This window comes from Spea bombifrons, chromosome 2, assembly GCF_027358695.1.
Source record: "Spea bombifrons isolate aSpeBom1 chromosome 2, aSpeBom1.2.pri, whole genome shotgun sequence".
NCBI lineage: Eukaryota > Metazoa > Chordata > Amphibia > Anura > Pelobatidae > Spea > Spea bombifrons.
In genome coordinates this window covers 79,294,201-79,319,606 of record NC_071088.1, presented here as the reverse complement: position 1 = coordinate 79,319,606, position 25,406 = coordinate 79,294,201, and the positions used below count along the sequence as shown (strand labels likewise).

Below are 25,406 nucleotides of genomic sequence, written 5' to 3'. Positions count from 1 at the left end.
TAGCACATAGCTTGGAGCACAGAAGAGAAAGGAAAGATGTGATAGAAACATTTAAATACTTAAAGGGATTTACCAAAGTACAGGAGGAAAGTGTATTTCAAAGTTGGAGGAATGCAGGGGAGGGCTGGCTGCCTACGGCCTGGGGGGCAAGTCTAGTCAAGTGGCCCGTTGCGCCACCGAATCAGCTCACCATCCATGCCCATCTTTTCCTGATTTTCTAACACATGTTGATGTAATGTGATGGGATTGGGAGTACGCCAGTATACTAAAAAAAGTCATCATACAGGGGACGCCTGAAGCAACAATTTAACGCAACTAATCCTTTATAGGGTAAATCAAATTTTTATTGTATTTTTCAAACAATAGAGGGAGGGATACAGAAAGGAAAAAAGGGAGGGGGGGCATAGGTAGCATCACAGTAGGTTACAGGAGTTGTTCCCAGCATGCCGACGCGTAACAAAAGAAGGGCAATAATGAAATGCAATGACAATATCACACGAAATGACATATGCAATACCAACGGAACAGGGGACCAGGCACATGTCCAGCAAAAAGAGGATACAACAATGAGGAATCCAAAAGCACACAGGTGAATGTTGACGCATGTTCTAGAACAGCAGAGCAGGTGGACACCATGTAGTAGTGCCGCCCAACCGCGGTGTACAGACAGCATCATGTAATGTGTAAGTGGCAAATGGGCGAAAGTAAGAAAATGAAAATAGCAATCCGCAGGGTTGCATAAACGGCCCAAGCGGACCATGAGACAAGGCCCAGGACGAGCGGGTCAAACGTGTGATAAAGAAGGAGCCCAGTAGCACATAGGAGAGGGCTCAGACGAGGATAGCAATCGTCGTGGCACCGCAAAACAGGGAAGCCTGACCGTGGAGCAGCAGTGATGCAAAAGGGGAGGGGTAAGAGGGATAACAACTAATCCTTTATAATAAAATATGCAGATTGAAATAGATTAAATAACACAAAATCTTCACTTTTCTGCTCACTGATTTCTGGGCCTAGAAAATGTCCTTTAAAGTGACTATAGTTCAATTTATTCCTACAGACAGTAAAGTGCCAGGAAACAGATGATCAAATACACACCAAGGCAGGCTCTGCCACACCGACACCCACACACACCAGGACAGGCTCTGCCACACCAACAGCCAAACACACAAACACCAGGACAGGCTCTACCACACCAACAGCCAAACACACAAACCAGGACAGGCTCTGCCACACCAACAGCCAAACACACACACACACCAGGACAGGCTCTGCCACACCGACACCCAAACACACACACCAGGGCAGACTTTGCCACACCAACAGCAAACACACACACACCAGGACAGGGTCTTACACACACACACCAGGACAGGCTCTGCCACACCGACACACCAAACACACACACCAAGACAGACTTTGCCACACCGACACCCACACACACCAGGACAGGCTCTGCCACACCAACAGCCAAACACACAAACACCAGGACAGGCTCTACCACACCAACAGCCAAACACACAAACCAGGACAGGCTCTGCCACACCAACAGCCAAACACACACACACACCAGGACAGGCTATGCCACACCGACACCCAAACACACACACCAGGGCAGACTTTGCCACACCAACAGCAAACACACACACACCAGGACAGGGTCTTACACACACACACCAGTACAGGCTCTGACACCCACCAGACGGGCTAAGCTACAACAAAAATATTAGTGTTTTGCCCCCTTTTGTGTAATGGCACCAGTTACTACCCTTGTGTATTGATGCCATCAGCATAGATAAAATGCTGCCCTGCAGTATGTGTAATGGCCCCAGTTACTACCCTTGTGTATTGCCCCCAGCTAGCATTGTATATGTATCCCACCGCCCAGCTCCCCTTTAGTATTGATTTATGTGATGCCCCCAGCCAGCACCCTCTATCGTGAATTAACACCCCCCCCACCTTAGTACCCAGATTTTACTCACAGGATCTGCCCAACACCCTGAATGGAAGCATAGGACTTCCCACTTTTGCCTCCAAACAACCTGCCTGTGGTATCCTCAAAATCCCATACACACTCTGAAATATTGCCAAATGCTTTCCCAGAAAAGTAGAGGCTTTTATAGCTGCAAATTAATATGCATATTAATGCCCATGGTTTTGGAATGGGATGTCCAAGAAACTCATACTGGTGGTCAGATGTCCACATAGTAGTGTATGCATACCTTGTAGCAGATTTTGACCCGGAGATTGCCGGGTGAGTGCTGCTCCTCCCGTTCTCCAGGTCAAGACCCAAAGCCCCGCTCCCCGCCCATTTTTTCCATTAAATGGGGTGTTTCCCGCTGCCATCAGTGGGAACTCCCCTGGCGTCAGCGGGAACGCCCATCAACGTCAGCGGGACCGCCCAGTGTGCAGTCCTGGCCGCGTCCCGCAAGGGAAGGCTCTGGGTAGCCGGAGCCAAGAAGTTCCCAGGTATGAGTGTATGTTAGGGCCTGACTGTGTTTTTGTTACTTTAATAAGAAAACTAAAGCACTATGTTACTTCATTTGAATTAAGAAGCAAATTCCTCTAAAGTTTAAAAATTCCTGGAAAGAGTATAATTCTGAAATGTTTTCACTGCGGTGTGAACATTTTAAATAATTGCAACATATTAAGATATTTAAAGGCACACACTGGGTTCCATATAAACAAATACAAAATATGTGCAAAACATGGAAAGCAATACCATTGACAGTTCTTCACCAGTTTAAGCGTATTAATTTTTGATGCTAATTACACTTGAACATTTGTGGAGGATAATCACCTCTGCTTTGTCAAAATTAAAAATTACAGGGTACAATGCTCTCTTGACTCCAGAGGATGATTTAGAAAAGCAAAAGGCTCAAATAGGAGGCTTTTCCAAACCAGAAAATTTAAATTAGCTCTTTTGAAGCACTTCATAGCAATATGTGTTCTTCTAGCAACATATGGATATCATAGTAAAGTGATTTTCTCGTACGGCACTTGGAAACCTGCTGTATAAATCCCATTTACTTATGCCCTCCTCGTGACTTGCTGGATACTTAATGTTCTTAACCAGATAGCATACCTATTTCTTCTGCTACTGCAACCATTGGGATTACTACGGTACATGTTACTTATGAAATAAGGAAGACAAGCAATATTAGCAGAGTACCTTACTGTGGAACTGACAAATGAGCATATTTTACAACTTATCTTTGTGGTTTACTATATTTCTATTGTTTAGATAAAAATAACATGATATACATTATTTAGTATGAATATATGACTCACTTAGATGGAGGTGGTAAAGTCCCAAAATTGGACAAAAGGAATGGGATGATTAGTCTGACAGGACTACTGTAAAATTGTGTGTATTATATGTGCTTTTGTATAATATAGTAGTGGCAGAGGACGTGTATGTTAAAGCATTTTAACGTTTTATCATAATATATTTTATCATGTTCAATAGTAGTACCATAAATAGTACCATATACAGTATCTCACAAAAGTGAGTACACCCCTCACATTTTTGTAAATATTTTATTATATCTTTTCATGTGACAACACTGAAAAAATGACACTCTACTAGAATGTGAGTGTACAGCCTGTATATGTGTGTAAATTTGCTGTCCCTTCAAAATAAGTCAACGCACAGCCATTATTGTCTAAACCTTGGCAACAAAAGTGAGTACACCCCTAAGTGGAAATATCCAAATTGGGCCCAATAAGCCATTTCCCCTCCCCGGTGTCATGTGACTCGTTAGTGTTACAAGGTCTCAGGTGTGAATGGGGAGCAGGTGTGTTAAATTTGGTGTTCTCACACTTTCTCATACTGGTCACTGGAAGTTCAACATGGCACCCTATGGCAAAGGCAACCAGGTGAGGAGTACAAAGACAAGTGTGTCTTGCCTACAGTGTGTCTTGCCTACAGTGAAGCATGGTGGTGGGAGTGTCATGGTCTGGGTCTGCATGCGTGCTGCCGGCACTGGGGAGCTACAGTTCATTGAGCGAACCATGAATGCCACCATGTTCGGAGAAAGGGTCACATGGCGGTATTCCAACATGATAACGACCCAAACACACCTCCAAGATGACCACTGCCACGCTAAAGAAGCTGAGGGTAAAGGTGATGGACTGGCCAAGCATGTCTCCAGACCTAAACCCTATTGAGCATCTGGGGGGCATCCTCAAATGGAAGGTGGGGGAGCGCAAGGTCTCTAACATCCACCAGCTCCGTGATGTCGTCATGGAGGAGTGGAAGAGGACCCCAGTGGTAAAGATTATTATTATTAATTATTATTTATTGTTTTATATAGCACCGTCAAATTCCGAAGCGCTGTACAATGGGTAGGCAGGACATAACAAGTAGTATGCAACATAACAAATTGACTAACAGAGACAACAGGTGAGGAGGGCCCTGCTCAAACGAGCTTACAGTCTAGAGGGAGTTGGGTTGTATTACACAATAGGTAAAAGTGGATAGAACAGCCACACTAGTAAAAGTATTGCAGGAGAGGGAGTAGGAACGGTGAGGTAAAGGAATATGGGAGGGCATTAGTGTGCTATGTTGTAAGCATCCTTAAAGAAGTGGGTCTTGAGGGATTTTTTGAAGGAATAAAGGCAGACGGATAGACCGGGGAGGGCATTCCAGAGGATAGGGGCAGCCCTTGAGAAATCTTGTAAGCGGGCATGAGAGCTAGAAATCAGAGGAGAGGATAGAAGGAGATTATTGGATGTGCGGAGAGACTGGTTAGGAGTGTATTTAGGGACGAGTGAGGCGATGTAGGGAGGGGAACCGCTGTAAAGGGCTTTGAAAGTAAGAGTGAGGATTTTGAAATGAATCCTGAAGCACACAGACAGCCAGTGAAAAGACTGACAGAGGGGAGAAACGTTAGTAAAGCGATGTGAGAGGAAGGTAAGTTTGGCTGCAGCATTCATGGTGGATTGTAAAGGGGTGAGACGGTTAAGAGGGAGACCAGCTAAGACAGAGATACAGTAGTCAAGACTGGAGATAATCAGGGCATGGACAAGAGCCTTAGTGGCATGCTGTGTTAGGAAGGGACGGTTGCGGGCAATGTTTTTAAGATGGAAGCGACAGTTTTTAGAGATAGACTGAATATGGGGTGTGAACGAAAGGTCAGAGTCAAGGGTGACACCAAGACAGCGTGCATGAGTAGACGGGGAGATGATGGCACCATTAACATTGAGGGAGATAGATGAGGGAATCTTAGCATTGGAGGGAGGGAAGATGGGGAGTTCAGTTTTGGAGAGGTTGAGTTTCAAGAAACGTTCAGACATCCAGGTAGAGACAGATGCAAGGCAGTTAGTTACACGATCTAAGACAGAGGGAGAGAGATCAGGGGAGGATAGATAGATCTGGGTGTTATCAGCGTACAGGTGGTATTGAAAGCCAAAGGATGAGATCAGTTTGGAGGGAGGAAGTGTAAAGAGAGAACAGAATGGGTCCTAAAACGGAGCCTTGGGGTACCCCAACTGAGAGAGGGAGGGGAAGTGTTACTGGAGACAGAGACGCTGAAGGTACGATCATGAAGTGAGCCATGAGAGAGCAGTCTCACAGAGGCCTAGATCATAAAGCATTTGAAGGAGAAGAGGGTGGTCCACAGTGTCAAAAGCAGCAGAAAGGTCCAGTAGGATTAGCATGGAGTAGTGGCCCTTGCAGTGAGTAAGTCATTAGTAACTTTAGTAAGGGCGGTCTCAGTAGAGTGTCGAGGGCGAAAACCAGATTGAAGAGGGTCAAGCAGGAAGTTGGAGTCTAGAAACTTAGTTGTATATAAACAATTATTTCAAGAAGCTTGGAGGTAAAAGGAAGCGGAGAGATGGGACGGTAGTTGGAGAGACCAGTCGGGTCGAGGTAGGAGTTTTTCAAGATAGGAGTAATGGTAGCATGCTTGAAGGATGATGGGGCAGATCCAGTAGTGAGGGAGAGGTTGAAGATATGAGTTAGAGTAGGGACAAGGGTAGATGAAAGAGACTGAGTGAGAAGTGAGTGGGAAGGGATGGGGTCAAGGGGGCATGTGGTTGGACAAGAGGAAAGAAGAAGAGCATGTACATCCTCTTCGGTGACAGCAGAGAAATTAGTTAATGTAGTGAGGGGAGAAGAGGTCAGTGGGAAAGTGGGTGGCGGGAGGTGACTGTGCAGATATGTCATCTCTGATAGTTTTAATTTTATTATTGAAGAAGTCAGATGCATTAAGTTTTTTTAAGAGCAGAGTAGTAGGAGCGTAGCAGGAGCACTGCATTTATAGTGCAGAAAGTCAGACATGGAATTAGACCTTTGCCAACTACGTTCGGCAGTGCAAGAACATCATCGTAGGTGTCGGGTTACAGTCATGTGCCAGGGTTGGAAATGTGAACGTCGTAAGGAGCTAGTAGTAACTGGTGCTACATGCTCAAGAGCAGATATGAGAGTGGCGTTATAGACAGAGGTAGCGTTGTTAGGACATGACATGTTTGAGATTGGAGAGAGGAGAGGGAGTAAATTGATTGAGAAGTCCTGAAGGTTAATAGAGCTGAGGTCTCTGGTTAGGCGGGGTTGGGGTGCAAGGGGGCGAGTATGAGGCAAAATTAGAGAGCAGGAAAGGAAGTGGTGGTCAGAGAGGGGGAAAGGGGATTTAGAAAGTTTAGTGAGAGAGCACATGCTAGAAAAAATAAGGTCCAGGGTGTTACCTTAGGGGAGTTAATATGTTGTTGGAGATCAAAAAGAGTAGGTGATAGAAAGAAATTTTTAAGCCATGGCACTCAATGGGGTGTCAACTGGGATGTTGAAATCCCCAAGGACAACAGAAGGAACATCAGAGGAGAGGAAGAGAGGGAGCCATGAGGAGAAGTGATCAAGAAAGATGTTAGCCGGGCCAGGGGGGCGATATATAACAGCAATGTGTATGGAGGTGGGATGAAATAGTCGGATAGCATGGACTTCGAATGAGGAGAAAGAGAGAGTGATGGGGCAGAAGGAATAGGTTGCAAAGTACAAGTAGCCTACCCCTCCACACTTCTTGTCATCAGGTCTGGGAGTGTGAGTGAGGTGTAGGCCACCATAGGAGAGAGCAGCAGGAGAAGCAGTGTTAGAAGAGGTTAGCCAGGTTTCAGTTAGAGCAAGAAGGTGTAGGGAACTAGAGACAAAGTGGTTATGTAGGGCTGTTTGTTTGTTACAGACAGAATGTGCATTCCAGAGAGCAAAGGTAAATGGGGGGTAGGAAGAGCGGCAGATTATTTAGGTTTCTGGAATGTTGACTGGAAGAGGATGAGAAAGAGAGCACCAAAGGAGGCCCAGGGTTTGGGGAGATATCCCCAGCAGCTAGAAGAAGTAGAATAGACAGTGAGAGGAGGTGGGAATAGGACTTGTGTGAGCGGAGGGATTTCTGGGGGTGAGGGGAGGTGGGGGGAAGGGAGGAGGTGAAGTTCAGAAGTGCCTGGGATGAGAGAAGGGGAGAAGAAAGTAATGAAGGTGCAATGCAGACATAGTGTGGGATAGCTGGTGGCTGGAGAGAGATAATGACTTTACAAACAATAGAGGAAAGAGAAAGGAGGAAAAAGAAGATCTGGTGAACTCCATGCCCAAGAGGGTTAAGGCAGTGCTGGAAAATAATAGTGGACACACAAAATATTGACACTTTGGGCCCAATTGGGACATTTCCACTTAGGAGTGTACTCAGTTTTGTTGCCAAGGTTTAAACATTAAAGGCTGTGTGTTGAGTTATTTTGAGAGGACAGTCCATTTACACTGTTATACAGGCTGTACACTCACTAATTTATATTGTAGCAGAGTGTAATTTCTTCAGTGTTGTCACATGAAAAGATATAAAATATTTACAAAAATGTGAGGGGTGTACTCACTTTTGTGAGATATTGCATATTATATGATCCATTTTTTTCTAAACTGACTTTGTGTACCTATGCAAAATCACATGGCAGACCAAAGCAATGCTTTTCTTCAGAGGGGTTTCACCATGCTAACACCCTCTCCTAGGTTGCCAAATGTTCCCAAATAGGGGTCTTTCATTATCATTCAAGATCCTTTAGAATAGTACCAATTTAGGATATATGTCATGAAGTCCCAGGTAATTCATTACTGTTTCTCTGAGGCAGTAATTAAAAATATGTTGCTTTTGTTTGATGTGATGATGTTTTTGAAAGAGTGTCTTATTAGAGTTAAGGGAGGTCAACAGAATATATTGCTGGTTGCATTTTGTTTTTATTTATTTGCATTTGAATCTGTGATGTCCTTATCTCTTTTCCTTAACACGGTATCTGAAAGTAACAACGTGATCTCACTTTGCTGGAATATAAAATCATTTTACTCCATGAAGGTTCTTCATGCTGAACAGATTGGTGCTTATTGGCCGACAAATACATAACTGCTGCCAACACTGGCTGGTTTGAAAGTACAAATAATACTTGGAATAGGTTATTGATGATTTTTCTACATAATTTCATTTATAATACAATAAATAAAAGGAAGGAGTTCTTACCGTGTCTATTGAAGATCTGGTTTTAGTCCTTTTATACAGTGTTAAGGCACTCAAGCCTACTATACACCTCAAATAACTGTAATTATCATCATACATCATTGTGGCAAAATATTCATGGTTTATCTCTATCGTAATACTTCCAGTAGGATTTCCCGAGATGATTCCAGTGAAGTGTTTTATAATTTACTTTATTACAACAACTACTGATATGTAGCGTAAAATATAGCTGTGAAAATGCATGTGGGTTTTATTTTAATTTCTTTGGAATGGGCAAGAGAAGTCTGATACCTTTTAATGGGAAAAAATCTATTATAGGTTTTTTGAATGTGACTCTACCTGCTGTTATTAAATATGTATGGCCACTAAGAGGTATTGCACACTTGTAAAGTGTAAAGTATTATGTACAAAAAGTAATTTTAAAAGTGGTCTCACCACTATAGCAACAAATAGAATGGTCTTGCTGAGTGAAATATTCTATTGCTTGCCAGTACCATTTCTTAGAAGTAGCCTGCTCTGTTCTCTGAGACCAACTGGGAATGTCCGTTATAGAATTACAAATATGCTTATATTTTTTGTTGCATATTCATCTGATTATATGTTACCCATGCAGAAATGAAGTATTAATCTGTTTGAACACTGTTCCCAGGGTGATCAATGAAACCAAGGAAACCAAGGCAGGATCAGGAATATTGCAACATAAAAAAAGGAGAAAGGCCACACTCCTAGAGCTGTTAAAGTTGGAATTGAATCCACTAATGAATAAATATATTACACCTCATTAATAAATAATACAACTTAACTTTTTAAACTACTTTTTAGTCTGTATGGCACTGGCACTAGCCTGAAAATTCACTAATAGGAGTGATAGGTTACAGAAACCAAATATTTTAAAACTTAGGTAAAGTGGAACATGCCATGTTGGTAACCATTTCTTTACCCCTTATCCACTCCTGCCTAAAAATAGATAGTAGTTTCCCTGACAAATCTGGCATGTAGCCATGAAATGAGATATACTTACGACGATACTGAAGAGGCTCAATACTATGGGTAGGGTTAGAATAGCTCCCTAGAATGATAGATAGCAATACTACCACATTATTTTGTTGAAGATGTTGAATTATTAGTCATCACTACTATCTATTTTTATCACTAACATCATCTGATGATCATGTAAGGGCACATTACCTAATATTTGACGGACTTTCCGTAGAGAAGGTTCTTGGTTATATGCAGCATGAATCATATTGAAATAATGTCAGTAGTCACAAACCATAACAGAACTTAATAGAAAAAGTAGGGAAAGAACCAATCAATAACTAGTCATCACTGCTGAGCACAAGACTTCAATTACATGAGAAAAAGGTGCACAATGAGTTTATCGGAATCATAATACTTTTTATTGACTCTGGGGAAATTCAACAAAATATACCACTGTTTCCATTTTTTTTATAGGTATAACTTTACCTCGTGTCTATGTTATTTGTTTACATTGGTTGAAAGTCAATATATATATATATATATATATATATATATATGTATATATTTTTTTTTTATGCAATGTTTTATCATTTTTGATCAGTAGATTCACAGTTTATAAAAGTCTATTATAACCTAATAAATTGATGATACCTGCCAAAAAAAAATAGAATAGTTGCAGAATTTGAGAGGTGGACAGACATATAGTTTTTCATTCACTTAGACACCGTGTTGCAAAGTCAAGTTAAGAGTTTACTAAAATTCCATCAAATAAAGAGTAAATCTGCTCCTCTGTCTTCAAGTTTCAATATCATTCAAAGTGTTGGGTATCACAAACAAATACTTATTTTATCAACAATTTAATTATATCAGTTATAGTAAGAATCATTTCCCTGTCATCTCTTAGGACCAAACAACCTCTTCATTGCAGACTGTTATTGTAGTAAGACAGACTTGTTCTAAGAACCAATCTAGTTTAAAAAATCATATCTCCATCATAGTAATGGGTTTCTATCTGTAATGCTTTTTTCTCATACCTTATTTTATAGCCAGAAGCAGCGTTGAACATCTTAGTTGATTATCCCAAAAGCTGTCTGACAGTTGGTGTCTGAAACATATCTCATTCATTCCCTTGCTGCCAAAGAGAAGTGCAAAAATTACTTTAAGTATCTAAAAAATGTATAGCCCTTTCCTGGTTAGCTGCATCCACAGATCTCCTACCTTCCATGATGTCTCTCTGGGGCTTTGACTAGGAATTTAGTCCTGCTCTGATGAACTCTGGGAGTTTCGGGTACAAAAGAAATTAAGGGTTGGCAGTGCCTTCGTCTGAATGGGAACCCAGAGTATCCTTGCCAGAATAAAAAAACAACAGTGATACCAGATGCAGTGGATATGGAAATAATATCCACATGTATTATTAACATAACAGTAACGCAATCAAATATGGACACAATAATAGAAAACAATATGGAACAAATGTCAGTATACAGAGTCACAATGTCCCAGTTTCCCTCTCAAACTGTCCATGTCCTACCCACAACTTGAAACATGTGTTGGTGCCCTTGTGGACTAATGCTTCGCACCTTGCCATGCTCAGTAACTAGATCTTCTCCTGGTCGCAGGCTTGGAGTCTCATCAATCCTCTGCAGCAAGCCACCTAAACACTGCTAATACAATCCCAAATACAGAATGAGGATCCTCCCAACAAGCATCTGTACACCCAGGAACAGGGTCTGTGCTCTGATATGCTCTAATATCAGTCAGAGAGAGGGGCGGGCAGAAAATTTAAAATGGGCATACAAATGGGTGTTGTTTTAACATAGTTCTTAATACCACAAGCAAATAAGCTCACTGTAAGGCAATAAAAGAAGAATTGTCATATTTTTTACAAGTCTTTTGTTATAATATGAAATTTTGTTAAAGCAATAATGATAAATATGATCAATTGTCGATATACTATAGTGGATCTGCCACTTATCACAAATCCGACTATATACTGGCTGTACAGAAGGTGTCGGTGTAGAAGGTTGGGCGCTGTGAGAGAGAATTTCTGGGAGACCTGGGACCTCTGTGTACCAGTGTGGCACCCCCCTGATGACCGCCTCCTAGGGCAAACCTTCCCCCCAAAGTATGCCACTGGACGGGCCTACTCTTTAAGTTTACAATCTGATAGGAGTTTGAGGGGAAAGAGACAAAAAATGAGTGACTGCTAAGACAAGGATGATTTCATTGTATCAAAAGTCACATGCCAAAGTCAAGAACTGCGCGGGACTGTTTTTTAAATCCTGCCTGCTCCCGCAGAATTTCTGACCATTACCGCCCGCTCCAGCAATGTATGTGTTTCACTCCCGCAACATATGTGTCCAATCCTGCCCGCTCCCGCAACATATTTGGTCAATCCCCTTACCTGATCTGCAGATTCCCTGTGCTCTCCCCCAAGGCTGCCTTTGCGTTGCTACCACACAGCGTCTCTTCTCTTGTCCTGCCCAGGAACCCAGCGGAGTCACGTGAATTTACGTCACTTCACATGACTCTGCTGGGTTACTTTTCGTGACTTCCTCAGCCCCAATTTGAGGATTGGGGAGAGGATGTCACCGCAAGCACCACCATATTGCTGGAAGTTCCTGCCAGGGTATGTCCACGAAGATGTGGATGGAGATAAAAGACTGAAGATAGGAGAAGATAAGATAAAACATAGAAGATATAAGAAGATGCAGAAGTACATGTGGTCAGCAGAGACGGAAGGGAAACAGAGCATGAGAGAGTAAACAAGAATGAGCTCATGGGAGAGTGAGGAAGACCATTCTGTACATACAGTAGTTTAGAGGAAAACCTGATGTGAGACATTGTGTTTAGAAGAAAGCCAAAAAATATCAGGGACTGAGATATAAAATAGACTTCCTATAAGTGACAAGGAAACTGCCCACCAATGTCAGCAGAACCGCCCACCCACATCCCGCAAGGGGGTTCTCCAGGTACTCAGAGCTAGAAAGTTCCCTAGTATGATTGTAGCTCCTTGGCAACTGAATCCCCCTGAGCTCATTTACCGGTGTTCAGGCTATGTGTGTCTCTCAGACATAAACGACTTAAATGCAATGCTGCTTTGTGCACAGTATAATTCATTGTACATAGGCAGTATTTTAATGCCGGGACAGACCCAAAAACACAAGGACCCAAAAACCGGGACTGTCTCTGCATCTTCAGGACTGTTTGCAGGTATGAATGTTGCAGGGCAGCACTTTACATGAAATGTTTACATTACACCACGCCAGTATCAAACCTTGGCCATTGATCAAAATGCTTATATCTTAGTGTGAACCTGTCATTGTCTACGAATGAAAATTTCAATTTAATTAGTGTTTCCTATTAACTGTTAATTGAGTAAAAAGATGGATGTAAAAAAGACACATAACAAAATGTCACTTGCGATTATTAAGATATAATGTGTCAGAGCTGAAATGAGTTGGAAAACAATTTACTTGACTACAGAGAGATAGCACAAAATCTGTGTATAATATTTTTTTGTTGATTGATTTTATGAAGTCAGGGTTTTCCTAGCAACAGCACTACATTGTTGAGAAAATAAAATACAAAATGAATAAAGAGCACTTTATGTGATGTACAAATCGTTTTAAAGACATTGGTTTTTTGGTTAAACACAATTCTAGTGAACCACAATTAATGGAGGTATATTTTTAATTATGGCTAAAGCAACTGAAAACACCAAATTGATCAATCAAAATGTATTTCAAACCACCATTTCTTGATGTAGCAAAATGTTATATAATCTCATAGGAAGAATCATATGTGACTTTATCTTTGTTATTAATAATTGATCATTGGAATACGATATTGTAAGACCATACTTATAATGTATTTGGCAAAAGATACCTTGCATGTTAAATCACGGCATATTTGTTGTACATTGCATACCTCCCAAATTCTGCCCCAGGGAATCAGGACACTGATGGTCGAGCTTGGGAGGTTGAGTGTGCACAATGCTGTGCATATACAGTACGCATTCTCCAGAGAGAGAGACTGGGATTGTGGTCCTGAATCCGCTACATCTGTCCCAAATTGTTATTTGTGTTTTGGAAAATTGTAATGGATTTGAATAGATATTCGTTAGATCAGATTAGATCAGGTGTTTGTAAATACGGCCTTTGCATGATAGCTATCATGAAAAAAAACTGTTGATCTAACCTGATCTAACAAATGGAATGATCTTATGTTAAAATTTGTCACTGAAAGCGCCAACTGAGGGCAATATGGTGGAGCTTGTAGTGACATGCTCTCCCTGATCTTCAAACCAGGGGAAGAGGACGTCACTGCAAGTGCCTTCATTTTGCACTCATGTGAACTAAGGGTAATATGGCTGTGCTTGTGGTGACGTCTTCTCCCCAATCCTCCAGGGTGGTAGTAGCCTGTTTGACAATGAATAAGAGAATATCAGAACTTGGAAAGATGGAAATTCTGTTTCCTGATGTATCCACATTCATATATAACATTTATATTCTCTGTTAACTGCATTCTTTCTGTGCTTTTTATTTCTATACTAGAAGTTTAAACAGTACTTAAAAAAGAGAAACGTCATGCAATATACATTTTTCAGAAAGCCATTGATGTTTATGTTTTTCATTAACTTTGTAGAGCGTCCCTGAGTGCATGTGCTAACGGGCCACTGGAAGTGTAAAGTGGATTCATTCGTTAATTGAATTTCCAGTATGCCAACACTGTGTCAGTAGCCTTAAGAGGAACAAGCAATGTTAGTTGGCAGGTATACTAAAGGGTAGATTTTTTTGCCATAGGAACATGTGCCAAACTAAATGCACAAACTCTTTCATTTGAGTTAAGCTCTGAAAGCACACAGAAAACAATATCATAGACCAGGCTGTCCCTTGTAACATTCAAATGATAGTATGGATGTTACAGGTAGGTCCTGAAGAGCTGCTGCCCTGGGTCAGGTTTAGGTGCCCCATGTTTATAAAATGCATGTATGTATTCCTGTATGTATGTATTCTTGGATTCAAATGATTAATATTTCTTATATAACCCCTAAACCTTACTAATGAATAAAGTCCTGCTTACTTACTGTTATTGTAAATAGTACTTTCTTTTGCTAAAGGTAGCAAAAAGATATGCTAAAGATATGATTGACCTTTTAAGAGACTTGTATAGTGCAATCATATCTTGCCTGACTATGGCTCATTTGTAATGGAAATTAAATAATTAATTCTGTTGCCCATATTTGAATTACTTCAAGTGCCGCGTTTACAATTGTTGTAAAACAACATATTTCATATTTAAGATTTAAAATCTAAGGAATATTTAAAATGTAGCCACAAAATGGTGGTGTTTACAAAATGTATTCTCTTTTTATTACCAGCTCATTATATTAGCATACTATAACATCAGTATGGTGTTCTCACTCTTCTGGAGGGGCGACTTTTGATCAAAATAATCAATCAATCCACGTGAATTACGTTTTTATACATTATTGGTGCTCTTGAAGGGCTACCAACGGTCCTGGATTTTGAAACAACCGTATTGGCTGGATGCAGTTAAAGATAATGTTATTGATGGTCCATTTAGGATGTGTTTGAAACTAATTTATCAAAATCTTAGGAATAGCGATGTTTTCATTGTTGTTATTATTAAAATAGATTTTTAATTCATAAGAAAACATGGGAGAAATCAAAATATGGAACATTACCTGTGCAGCTTTAGTTTATACATGTTACTGTTTTATAGTTGATGCAACATTTAGATGAAGTCATAACGATTGACAATTTTTCTTTGAGTGTAGAGAATGCATGCCATTCATCTCCAAATGAATAACTACACCCTAAAACCCAGATGCCCCCCCAAAGGGTTTAATTTTGCTCATAAACCCCCAACCCATTAGGAGTAGGATAGTGGGTGAGGAGACATGGGATGGGTTAATGCCTCCCATTGGGTGTTTGCATACATTTTTACTCCTCCATCTCATGAGATAGGGGGTGGGGTGGACATACTCTCCTCCCGTGTTGATTTTATTACCTTCTGCCTTCTGCTCAGGTCCAACTTGATGTTTTGTATTGTAACTTTTGCAAGTGCCACTCGAGGACATGCAAGTTTTCATTCAACTTGTTTCCCTTGCATACTCTCACCTGCAGTTTGCAAAACTAGCAATCGTTTTTAGAGTTAAATATAAGGATAGTTTATAATATTTAAAAAATGTCCACATGAGTTTAAAAACACTAAGAGGAAGATATTAACTTATTTTTTGCTATTTAAAACATATTTGGGTGGAGTGGGTCAACTTTAAAATACACAATTAGCTTTTTGTCATAGCACACACAGAACATGATCCTGCATTACAAAAATCCAGATTTGCATGTTTCACCAATTTTCATTCAAAAACATTAAATTGAAAGTTAAACTTAAAATTTGTTTGGGACTTTTGTGCTTTAAAATATGTATCCTTCAGAGAAGTCAGGCCAGCCTATTTACTATATTTACTAAATGGCTAGTTGTTTATTACTAACTCACGATTCCACAACTAGCACTTGACTTCATCAGTAAAGAGGTAATAATAATCAACCAAGGCACCTATTTGGCAGAGGAACTGCTAGAATCAACTGTGAAATCTCATAGCAAAGTAATAGAGTTTCTGTTAATGTTATAGCTGAGCAAGCCAGAGTTGGCTAGAGCGGGGCTTCAGTCTAATGCCTAGCTCAGCCAAGCTTGTGATGATTGGAGGAATGCCAGATGAAGCTGGAACAGCTAAAACTCCTGTCTTCTAGCAGTTTTCTCCTTGTGAATTACTCTAGGACCCATACAAGGACTTTCTTTATGTTGCAGATGAGTCCTGCTCAGCTCGTGTACAGTTCCTTGAGCCAATGCTGAGGTTTGACTAGTTAGCATTGTAACATCAGCCAATTTGGCTAGTTAGTTCCTTTGAAACATTCAAAAAACACAGATTTTGTTTTTGAAAAGCAAGCAGTGCTCACTTATTTTTTTTGCAAACCTGCACATCCATTAATCCAAGACATACTTGAGATTAATAGAACAGATAGTGATAGTCTTTCATCAAAAGCCAATGCCATTACTATTAGTGTGCTTTTTTTTTAGATTATATAACTACTGCTGCATTTTAAAGGTTGTAGGACGGTTGCTGCTAGTATGATCATTATATCTATATTTTTTCCTGTTTGATTTCTTTTTAGACGCATCTGTTGTGAATTATTGTATTAATGTCACTATTTTTTGCATTTCTCTGTTTACATCATTATATCTAAGAGGTTAATTGTTCTAGGTTAATTATACAAAGGCTCATAACAAATCAAGAAATAGAATAGGTGAAATGCAGCAGGTGAATTGTATTTCAAGTTTCCACTCCAGATGCATTATGCGGCATGTTATAACTAATTATTTTAATCACTGGCTGAGATGTAATTTAATGTAGAGAGTAGAGATTACTAATAACCATGACCTGCTAACATTTAACCTTTATAATTACACCCTCATATATTCTTTAAAGAAAAGTTACTCAATATTACAGTCAAACACCAATAATGAAAAGCTTATCATAACTTCTAAAGGGAATAATTGAATTTGCATGTGCAGTACACTCAAGAAGAGATCGTTAATTCAAATAAAAATCATTCAGTGGGTCATGTCGGGAGAAATTAATGATTAAAATAATGAGCCTGCAGCAATATCTAAGCTTTTTTTAGACTGCTGGTAACATTACAAATAATGTATGGGGTAATGCAGTAAACATGATATGACTGGTAGGGTTGCTCATGAGCTGCTATTTCATTTTATGTCATGCCATGATGCCTTTTTCAAGCAATATATGTGTTAAGATAGTGTGAGAGGGGGTAGATAGTGAGAAGGGAGAGGGTAGATAGCCTGAGAAGAGGGGGGTAGATGGTGTGAGAGGGGGTAGATTGGGTTGGGGGTGCGGGGGCCCTTAACAGATTCTCGCATCGGGGCCCTGAGGCTTCTAGTTACGCCCCTGGTGTCATGTGTCCTCTTCTGCATTAGTCAGACATTAGTGCACATGGTGCCGCAACAAATAGGGAATCAAAACATACACTTTAATGTTTGGCATTCCAAAATCTAATGTCCTGGTATTTTTTATACTGGAACATATATATTGAGAACCTGACAGTTACATTGAGTAAGTAACTGTTCCAGGTATTCTTGTCTTTCTAGCTCCCACCTAAGGTCATTCCATTGTTCACTTAGATACTATCAATTTTCAAACGTGCTCCAATTCACTACCAATAATCTTTAGTGGGTCTAAGAAGGAATTTTGGTCTTATACTTTTTGCTGTTTGTCACAAGGAAAGAATGAAAAAAGAACAATATATATCTTTTTTTCACGGCGTGTAGTAGATTATCAAAAGTGAATGAGTGAGCGACATATAGTCCAAATATAGGCAAACTGGGAACCCAGAAACTGCCTTATTTTTCTTTATGCTAGAGCTGCCATTAAGGAAACATAACACTAGATTCTAGGCATTATTTTTCCAGGGATTCTAAGTCAACCAGTGCATAAAAGAGAAATCATATTCGCAGGATGGACGTTTACTCTATGGGTGTTATCTGGCATGTTTTCCCTAACAAAAACCCTATTAAAATAAATAGTTTTAGGGAATTGTTTTTGTGATTGCTTTACAATTGTGGTTACCCTGGTTATATTAATTTATTTTGTTCATTTATTTCCAACATAATGTTTGTTTTTATTGTCTTACGTAAGCTTTCATGAAGATGTAATTACTGTTTATGGCTACCATACGTCCCCCATCAACCTTGCCAAATTATACTAACAATATTTAAATTTCCTCTGGGAATAAATGTATATAGTACATAAAAAGTTGTCTTAATTGAAATAAATAAATGTATGCATGCAAGTTCAATACGCATTTTTTATACATCATTATAATTGATTGTGGTTGACAAAACACTAGACATTATGGTAAAAATCATATATATATATGATATATTATCATATTAACTTTTTTGTTCTTTTACCAGGTTTATCCAAGTCCCTTGGACTTATTGAAGGTTATAGTGGCAGAGGAAAAGGTGGTCTTCCTTCCACCCTTACGCCTGATGAAGCAGAAAAAGCCAAAGGGCCACATGAAAAATATGGCTACAATTCCTACCTCAGTGAGAAAATTTCACTGGATCGGTCTATACCAGACTATAGACCAACAAAGTAAGTCATATTTTGTTGAATAACTTTATATCGTCTCAGCGACACTAGAGTTTTAGGACTTCCCCGATTACTTAAAGTAAATAAAGTGTTAAACAGATTTTGTTGAATTAAAGTGCCTTGTCTACACATGTATACAAACTTGACTTAAATGCTTTACTTTTTAATGGTTTTTATATCTAGCTCTACAGATCCATGAACATATTCCCTTTGTTAAAAATGAACTGCCCACCAAATATCCTGTGTTAAAAGATAATATGTAACTTTTTCAACAGGAACCAGATGATAACTAGTTAGCTCATGCAGAATAACCTAGATCTGTATGTGTGTATATACATTTTTCAATGCATATTTTGTTACCAGGTTTTCTATATTCTTGTTACATATCATGTAGATTAGAAGGCTGTCCCAAAGGCCTGGTAGTAAGCTGATAAATCTTGGTAACCTCTAGAGCAGATCCAAAGTAGATACAGATACACTTCTAACTTTAATCGGTGAGTTGTCATATTGCATTTCATAGCGTCAGCAGTTGACATATCTTAATTTAAAATCTTATGGAAAGGGTCTAATGTTCTTTTGTTAAGTATAATAAATGCACTTTAATTTATTTGTAATAATAGGAATACAAAACAACAAAACATTGACTGCTACTGTTTGATTTTTCTATTTAAAATAATCCCACATGATGGAATAAGACGCATGACTGGGCAGTTAACTGAAATGGTTACACATTATTTAGGAAGGATAGAAAAAGCAAGAAAGGTGGAGGGGTATGTTTGCATACCTCCCAACATTTAAAAATGTGAAAGAGGGACACTTTTTTTTTTAATCGCTCTCGCAGAACTCATCAATACAACCAGTTGCACTTTACAATGCCTTGCATCGCTACTTAAAACACGCTACGTTTTTGTCAGCGCAGTCATGCATATTAAAAATAAAGAACAAATCTAATTCCCATGAGGCTCAGCCAGACATACTACTTTCATGATGCTGGCTGAGAATCATGGCAAGTGCAGTTAACAGTAGATGTAAACTGTGAATTACAATTCCCATGATGCTCAGCCAGCCAGGTGTCCACATGACTAGGCATCATGGGAGTTTAAATTCACAACTAACACCTGTCATATCATGTGCTGTTAACTACATTTCACATGCCAGACATACTGCTTCCATGATGCTGGCTGAGCATCATGGTTAGTGCAGTCAACAGTAAAGCTGCAGATGCTAGCTGTGAACTACAATTCCTATGATTCTCAGCCAGCCAGGTGTCCACCATAATGCTGACTGAGTATCATTGGAAGAGTAGTCAACAACAGCAGATATTTTTTTTTTAATAAAAAAAAGGCTAATGTTAGCCTCCCTCCCAGGACCCTTACACACTGCCTTTACACACACACCTGCCCATAAACACACATATACACATACACTTTTCTTACACACACACATATACATACACTGCCCTTACACACCTGTCCATACACACACATATGCTGCCCTTACACACACCTGCTTATAAACACACATATACACATACACTGCCCTTACACACACATACACATATACATACACTGCCCTTACACACCTGTCCATACACACACATACACTGCCCTTACACACGCTTACACACTGCTTTTACATACATATACACATTATGGGCCAGCTGGGGAGATCCTCTGATCTTCTCTGATTAACTGTAAAACCAATTGATTTCTATGCTGTCACCTTTGGGTAAGGTGGACAAGAGGTCATGCCTCTGGCACACCAACTGATGCCTTTGGCCCAGTCCACTTCTTCCTGTGACCCATCCCTCCTGTTATCTGTGGTAGGTCCAGACAAACAAGGGCACTGCTATTTGGGCTGGTAGGGGCTTCTCAGCCTCGTAGTATGGAGACACGGATCTCCACATCTGAGAGTCAGCTACGGAGCAGGCTGCACACTAGAACATTGTGATGACCATCCTCGTATGCGTGACAGACGTCAATATGAATATTCGTAGCCCTGTTAAAGGGCTATGATATAAATTTTGTCCCGCTCCCTAATTAGGTTAATAGGAGTGTCTGATCATTTGTTTATTTATCGTGATATGTAAACCCTCATTATATGATGTGATAGTGCCCTTAGTACTTCACTTGCTTTTAACCATGGTATGGATTTTTTGTTGCTGACTCGTGCCTGATTATTATGCTGTTTGCTTTCTGCCTCTGACCTTTGCGTGTGACCCCAACTATGTTTTTGCTTAACCCTTGAACTTACCGTGAACTTTTTCAGTGTGTATTCCAGCTGTTCTGAGTCATCAGTGGTACATAATTTGGGTATCATTATGTTAGCATCCTGCATGGTTCTCCTATTGGATTGTTCCATATTGGACTTGTTTGGTAGAGGGCGCCCTGTTCTGTTTTCCATCACAGATCCAATCCTGTTTCCTGTGAGGCTTCACCTCCTTTCTAGCCATGCCCATCAGCGCAAGTGCCCCAATTTGAACACTTGAAATGGTGTGCAGTAGATACACACATAAGAAAAACCAACAGACGAATAAAAGACTTTTAAATGATCCAGAACGTGCGTGTGTGGGAATATTAGAAAATAATGTTCCTGCTGCAGTCACGTACATTGTTTTTACAAGCTTTTTTTAATCAGACCATTAAAAAAGGCCATTATCTATCCAAGGGACAAATCGTATGGCTATAAACTACTAGTATAATTCCCTCTAGAGGCCATTAGAAGATATAAGGTATTGTTGTCAAACTGCATTCTCAGAAGCATTGCTGCATGTTTTTTTTTACATTTTCTGGATGCTGGTTTTAGAGTTTGTACTCCTTTAGAGCGTGTTGTTTACACAGTTTAGTTATAGGTAAGCAGCAAATGACTCTGTTTTACATTACACTAAAGTGATATAAAAAATGTTATTCGGTAATACAAAGAGCAGCTGATATGATATGACATCTTCTTCAATGTTCTAGAGTTGTTGAGTCAATAAACATTGGAACCTTTCTTGGTGCAGTGAGCACAAGATTTGGGATTTATAGCTGTGAGCTCTAACGAAGCCAACTGATCAATAGCTTTCACTGGAAAATTGACAGTAATATCCCACAGAGAGAGACATTTATTTTAGCTTACAATTGATCTCTGTGATCTAAAATTTGCTGACTATTTATATGCAATAGCATGTTCTGGCTGTTAAACAGAAAATCATAGTCCATTATATGTCTGTTCATTTTATTGCAAGTATAATAGTGATTCTCTTGGAATAATAAACCATCCCTTTAATTTTCCATTTATCAAACCTACTAGCAAGAAGAGTAGAAATAAAGGAATCCAGTTTCAAAACTGAATGTATAACTCAATCTGGAAATTACGGCAGGCAGCAGGCAAAGGGTGTATCCAATAAACAGACCAGGGTCAGAATGGCAGGCAACAAGCAAAGGGTTAATCAAATAAACAGCCCAGAGTCAGTATGGCAGGGGGGGAGACAAAGGGTTAATCTGATAAACAGTCCAGGGTCATTAGGGTAGTTGGGGGGCATATGGTTAATCCAATAAACAGTCCAGGGTCAGTATGGCAGGTGGCAGGCAAATGGTTAATCTGATAAACAGTCCAAAGGTCAGGAGCACAGCGCAAAGGACACAGTGTAACAAACCAGAAGTATCAGAGTTAGTGCCATATGCAGAGAACTGTGAGGTTACATAGGGCAGCTGGGAGTGACCTCACTGCTGATGCTACAGACCTAACACGCTTGAACTTCTTGATGTATACCATTGTTAAGTGGCAATGCGGCAAGCTTGGCTATAAGCCAAGAACTAAATGCCAGAGGTGGCCACTAAAGGCAGATGTTGGAAAAATGGCAGCCTGCTGCACGCCAGCACCCCCCTTCTAGAGTGACTGTGGCCTTACACCCAAATGCCTCTTGTCCTTCTTTCCTCCCATGTGTAGCTTGTAGAATAAAGAGAAATACGTTTATTTTAGAGGAGAAGTGTTAGTGACCATAGTGTAAAACAGATATTGCTACATAATTTGGTCTATTGAAGTAAGAAAACCATATCTTGGAAGTTGCCAGGGCTAATTCCTTGCTGCCAAGATAACTTCCCCCAAGTCAATGATGGTGCAAATAATTCCTTCACATTTAGGCAGATGATGAATCAAAGTATATATTTCATAATCTACTGTCAGGCACAACATTCATTTTTGCTGTGTTGTTTTTTGACATCATGTGGCTATTTTTGTTTTGGGTGGCCTCTTTCCTTTGGCCATAGATGTGAAGTCGATAGCATCCATTAACAAACCTTGATTGCTGTTAAAGATAATTCAAAAGCTTTTCCCCATAGGTTGCATTCTTTGAGTGTCAAGGAGGTAGACAGTAAGTTTCACCACCACCAACTTACCTGCACCCAGAGGTTACTTGGATGGACATTATGCCCCCCTACCTGGGGAAACTAATTGGTGTAGAGGGGTAGGAAGGTGTTTTGTTTTTTTGTAACCTTAACCATCACAACGATGAAGGGAGGAGGACAGGCATGAGCTCTAAATACAGTTAATGTTATTTAAGCTCTTTCTCGAGCCAATGGACAGAGAATGGGAGTAGGGGCATTGTTTCTATGTCTCCCAGGTTATATACTATTGTTTAACCCATATCCTACTCGGCACAAGATGGGTGATGATGGGGAGATGTGGCATAAACACTGCAACTCCAAAGGTCCTTTTATATATTATCCCCACTTCACGCCAAACATGGGGTTGCATCCCTGGAGATGCAAAGCAATTTTTTTGGATATTAATTTTTTTTGGATATTAATAAAGATAACACCGATTGTACATATACGTTTGTGTTTTGGCTTTGTTTTTACAGATTTAGTATCTGGACACTTGACTAGACTTATTCACTGGGCTAAATGGTACCAGCTCTCCCCTGAATATCCACAGTCCTTCATTTATAATAAATCAGTCCTTCAGTCATAATGGCTTGGCTGTTTTATTGCTGTTGCTTATACAGTTAACAGGTACTGCACACCCTGCACATGACATACAATTACTTCTCTCTCGAAAACCCTAAAGAGCCCTGTAGTTTGCTCACTTTGGATTTAATTTCCAATTATTTAATCGTAGTACAATTTGTCTTTTGTTGCTCACTTAGAATAAAAGATAGAAAATGTACTTTTCCTAAAATGTATGGCTTTGTAAATATCTTCTCCAATTTTCAGAAATATATTGAAAATGGATGTGAGCTGTTATGTTTGCTATTCCGAACCAAATATACCTGGCAATAGTACAAGTACATTAAGGTAGATTGAAAGCATTTTGTTCTTAATGCTTTACTTTGGCAATACAGATGTATTTTGTGAATCATATCTTACAACTATTAGATAGCTTTTAGACCAGCGGCATTCTGATGAATATTTAAACCCTCGAACCATAGAAAGCATCATATCAGTATAAAACTATGATTCTTAGACACTGACATAGCCAAGCTCATTTTAACAGCACTGGCTTGTGGATACATTTTTTTTTTACATTTAATTTACTGTTGTACATTGCTTGTACAGTTTTCCATCTGCCTTCAATGTTATTCCTCTTTCTGCCAACCCAATAGACAGCTGCTTCAGTTAGTAAATTAATATTTATTTCATCTTGATAAAGCATTATTTTATATTTATATGCAATAAAATGTAGGATATTTGGCTCGTTTTTAACAGTCTGCTAAGAGAGATAACTATACTATGTTGGTATAAACAGCATTATATTGTAGACTTGTGCACAGGGAGCAAAATTGCACATTTGTTTTAGGGCAACAAATTAAATTTCCCGGCCTTTCGCCTCAGATGAAATTCAGGGGCCTTTTTTTGATTATGAACGTGTCCCTGACACCGTCTAGACTTACCTTTTATTACAATTTAAAAAAAAAAAAAAAAAAAAAAAAAAGGTTCCCCCAGAGTATGGATGTCAAAGATGTGGAGTAGCATCAGCAGTAACAGTGGGGCACTGGGCCTGGACAGGAATGCACTGGCAGATGATGGGCACATGAAGCAGGACTGAATTTAACAAAATTCTAGAAATAAAAAAAAGGTTCACCCCAGAGTTAGGACGGTCAAAGAGTTGCAGCAGTTTTAGTAGGGCACTGGGTCTGGGCAGGCAGGCACTGGCAGATGGCTCTGACATTGGGGAGATGAAGTGGTACCTACCAAACTATCAAGAGCCGCTGCCCAAATGGATAATGCTTCAGTGGGTCTAGTGCAACAATCTTGCATCTCGCTGCTTAGCATGCGCCTTTTGTGTTGCATCTCATGCACCCCACAGACAAGCATGTCTCTTCAACTTGCCCTTAGCCCTTGGGTTACAGAGGGTTACCAGCATATACTCTGGGGTGTCCCTGATGGGTTGCATGAGACATTTCAGCTCCTATATCAGCTTCGCAACCTCCACTTGTAATCTTTGTCTGGAAAATCCTAATTTTGTTTCAGCAAGTCATGTACATGTTGTTCAAGGTAGGTAAGTAAGGGGATGGCCTGGCTCAAAGTGGCAGTGATCTGGCTTAAGTCCTCGGTCACATCCCGAAATGGCTTTAGGACCGCCACTACCTGCCCATTCCCCTCTACCCAATATGCTGGACACCCCAATGCTATGATCAAGGGACATGGAGTGAAGAGCATGCTTCTGCTCTAGAACAGGCTCTATCATGTCCAGGGTGGAGTTCCAGCGGGTGACATCCTGACATAGATAATGGTGGGGTAGACCTGCCTTCT

At 40.0% G+C, this 25,406-nt stretch overlaps 1 protein-coding gene across 1 annotated transcript in view; it reads left to right on the top strand.

Moving 5' to 3' along the window:
• The window catches only part of GALNT17 (polypeptide N-acetylgalactosaminyltransferase 17), a 147,481-nt gene that overhangs the window by 31,795 nt on the left and 90,280 nt on the right, over window positions 1-25,406 (top strand). Inside the window, exon 3 of the mRNA XM_053454914.1 lies at window positions 18,492-18,675. Coding sequence (XP_053310889.1) covers window positions 18,492-18,675 — 184 coding nt within the window. The remainder of the gene's footprint in view (window positions 1-18,491; window positions 18,676-25,406) is intronic.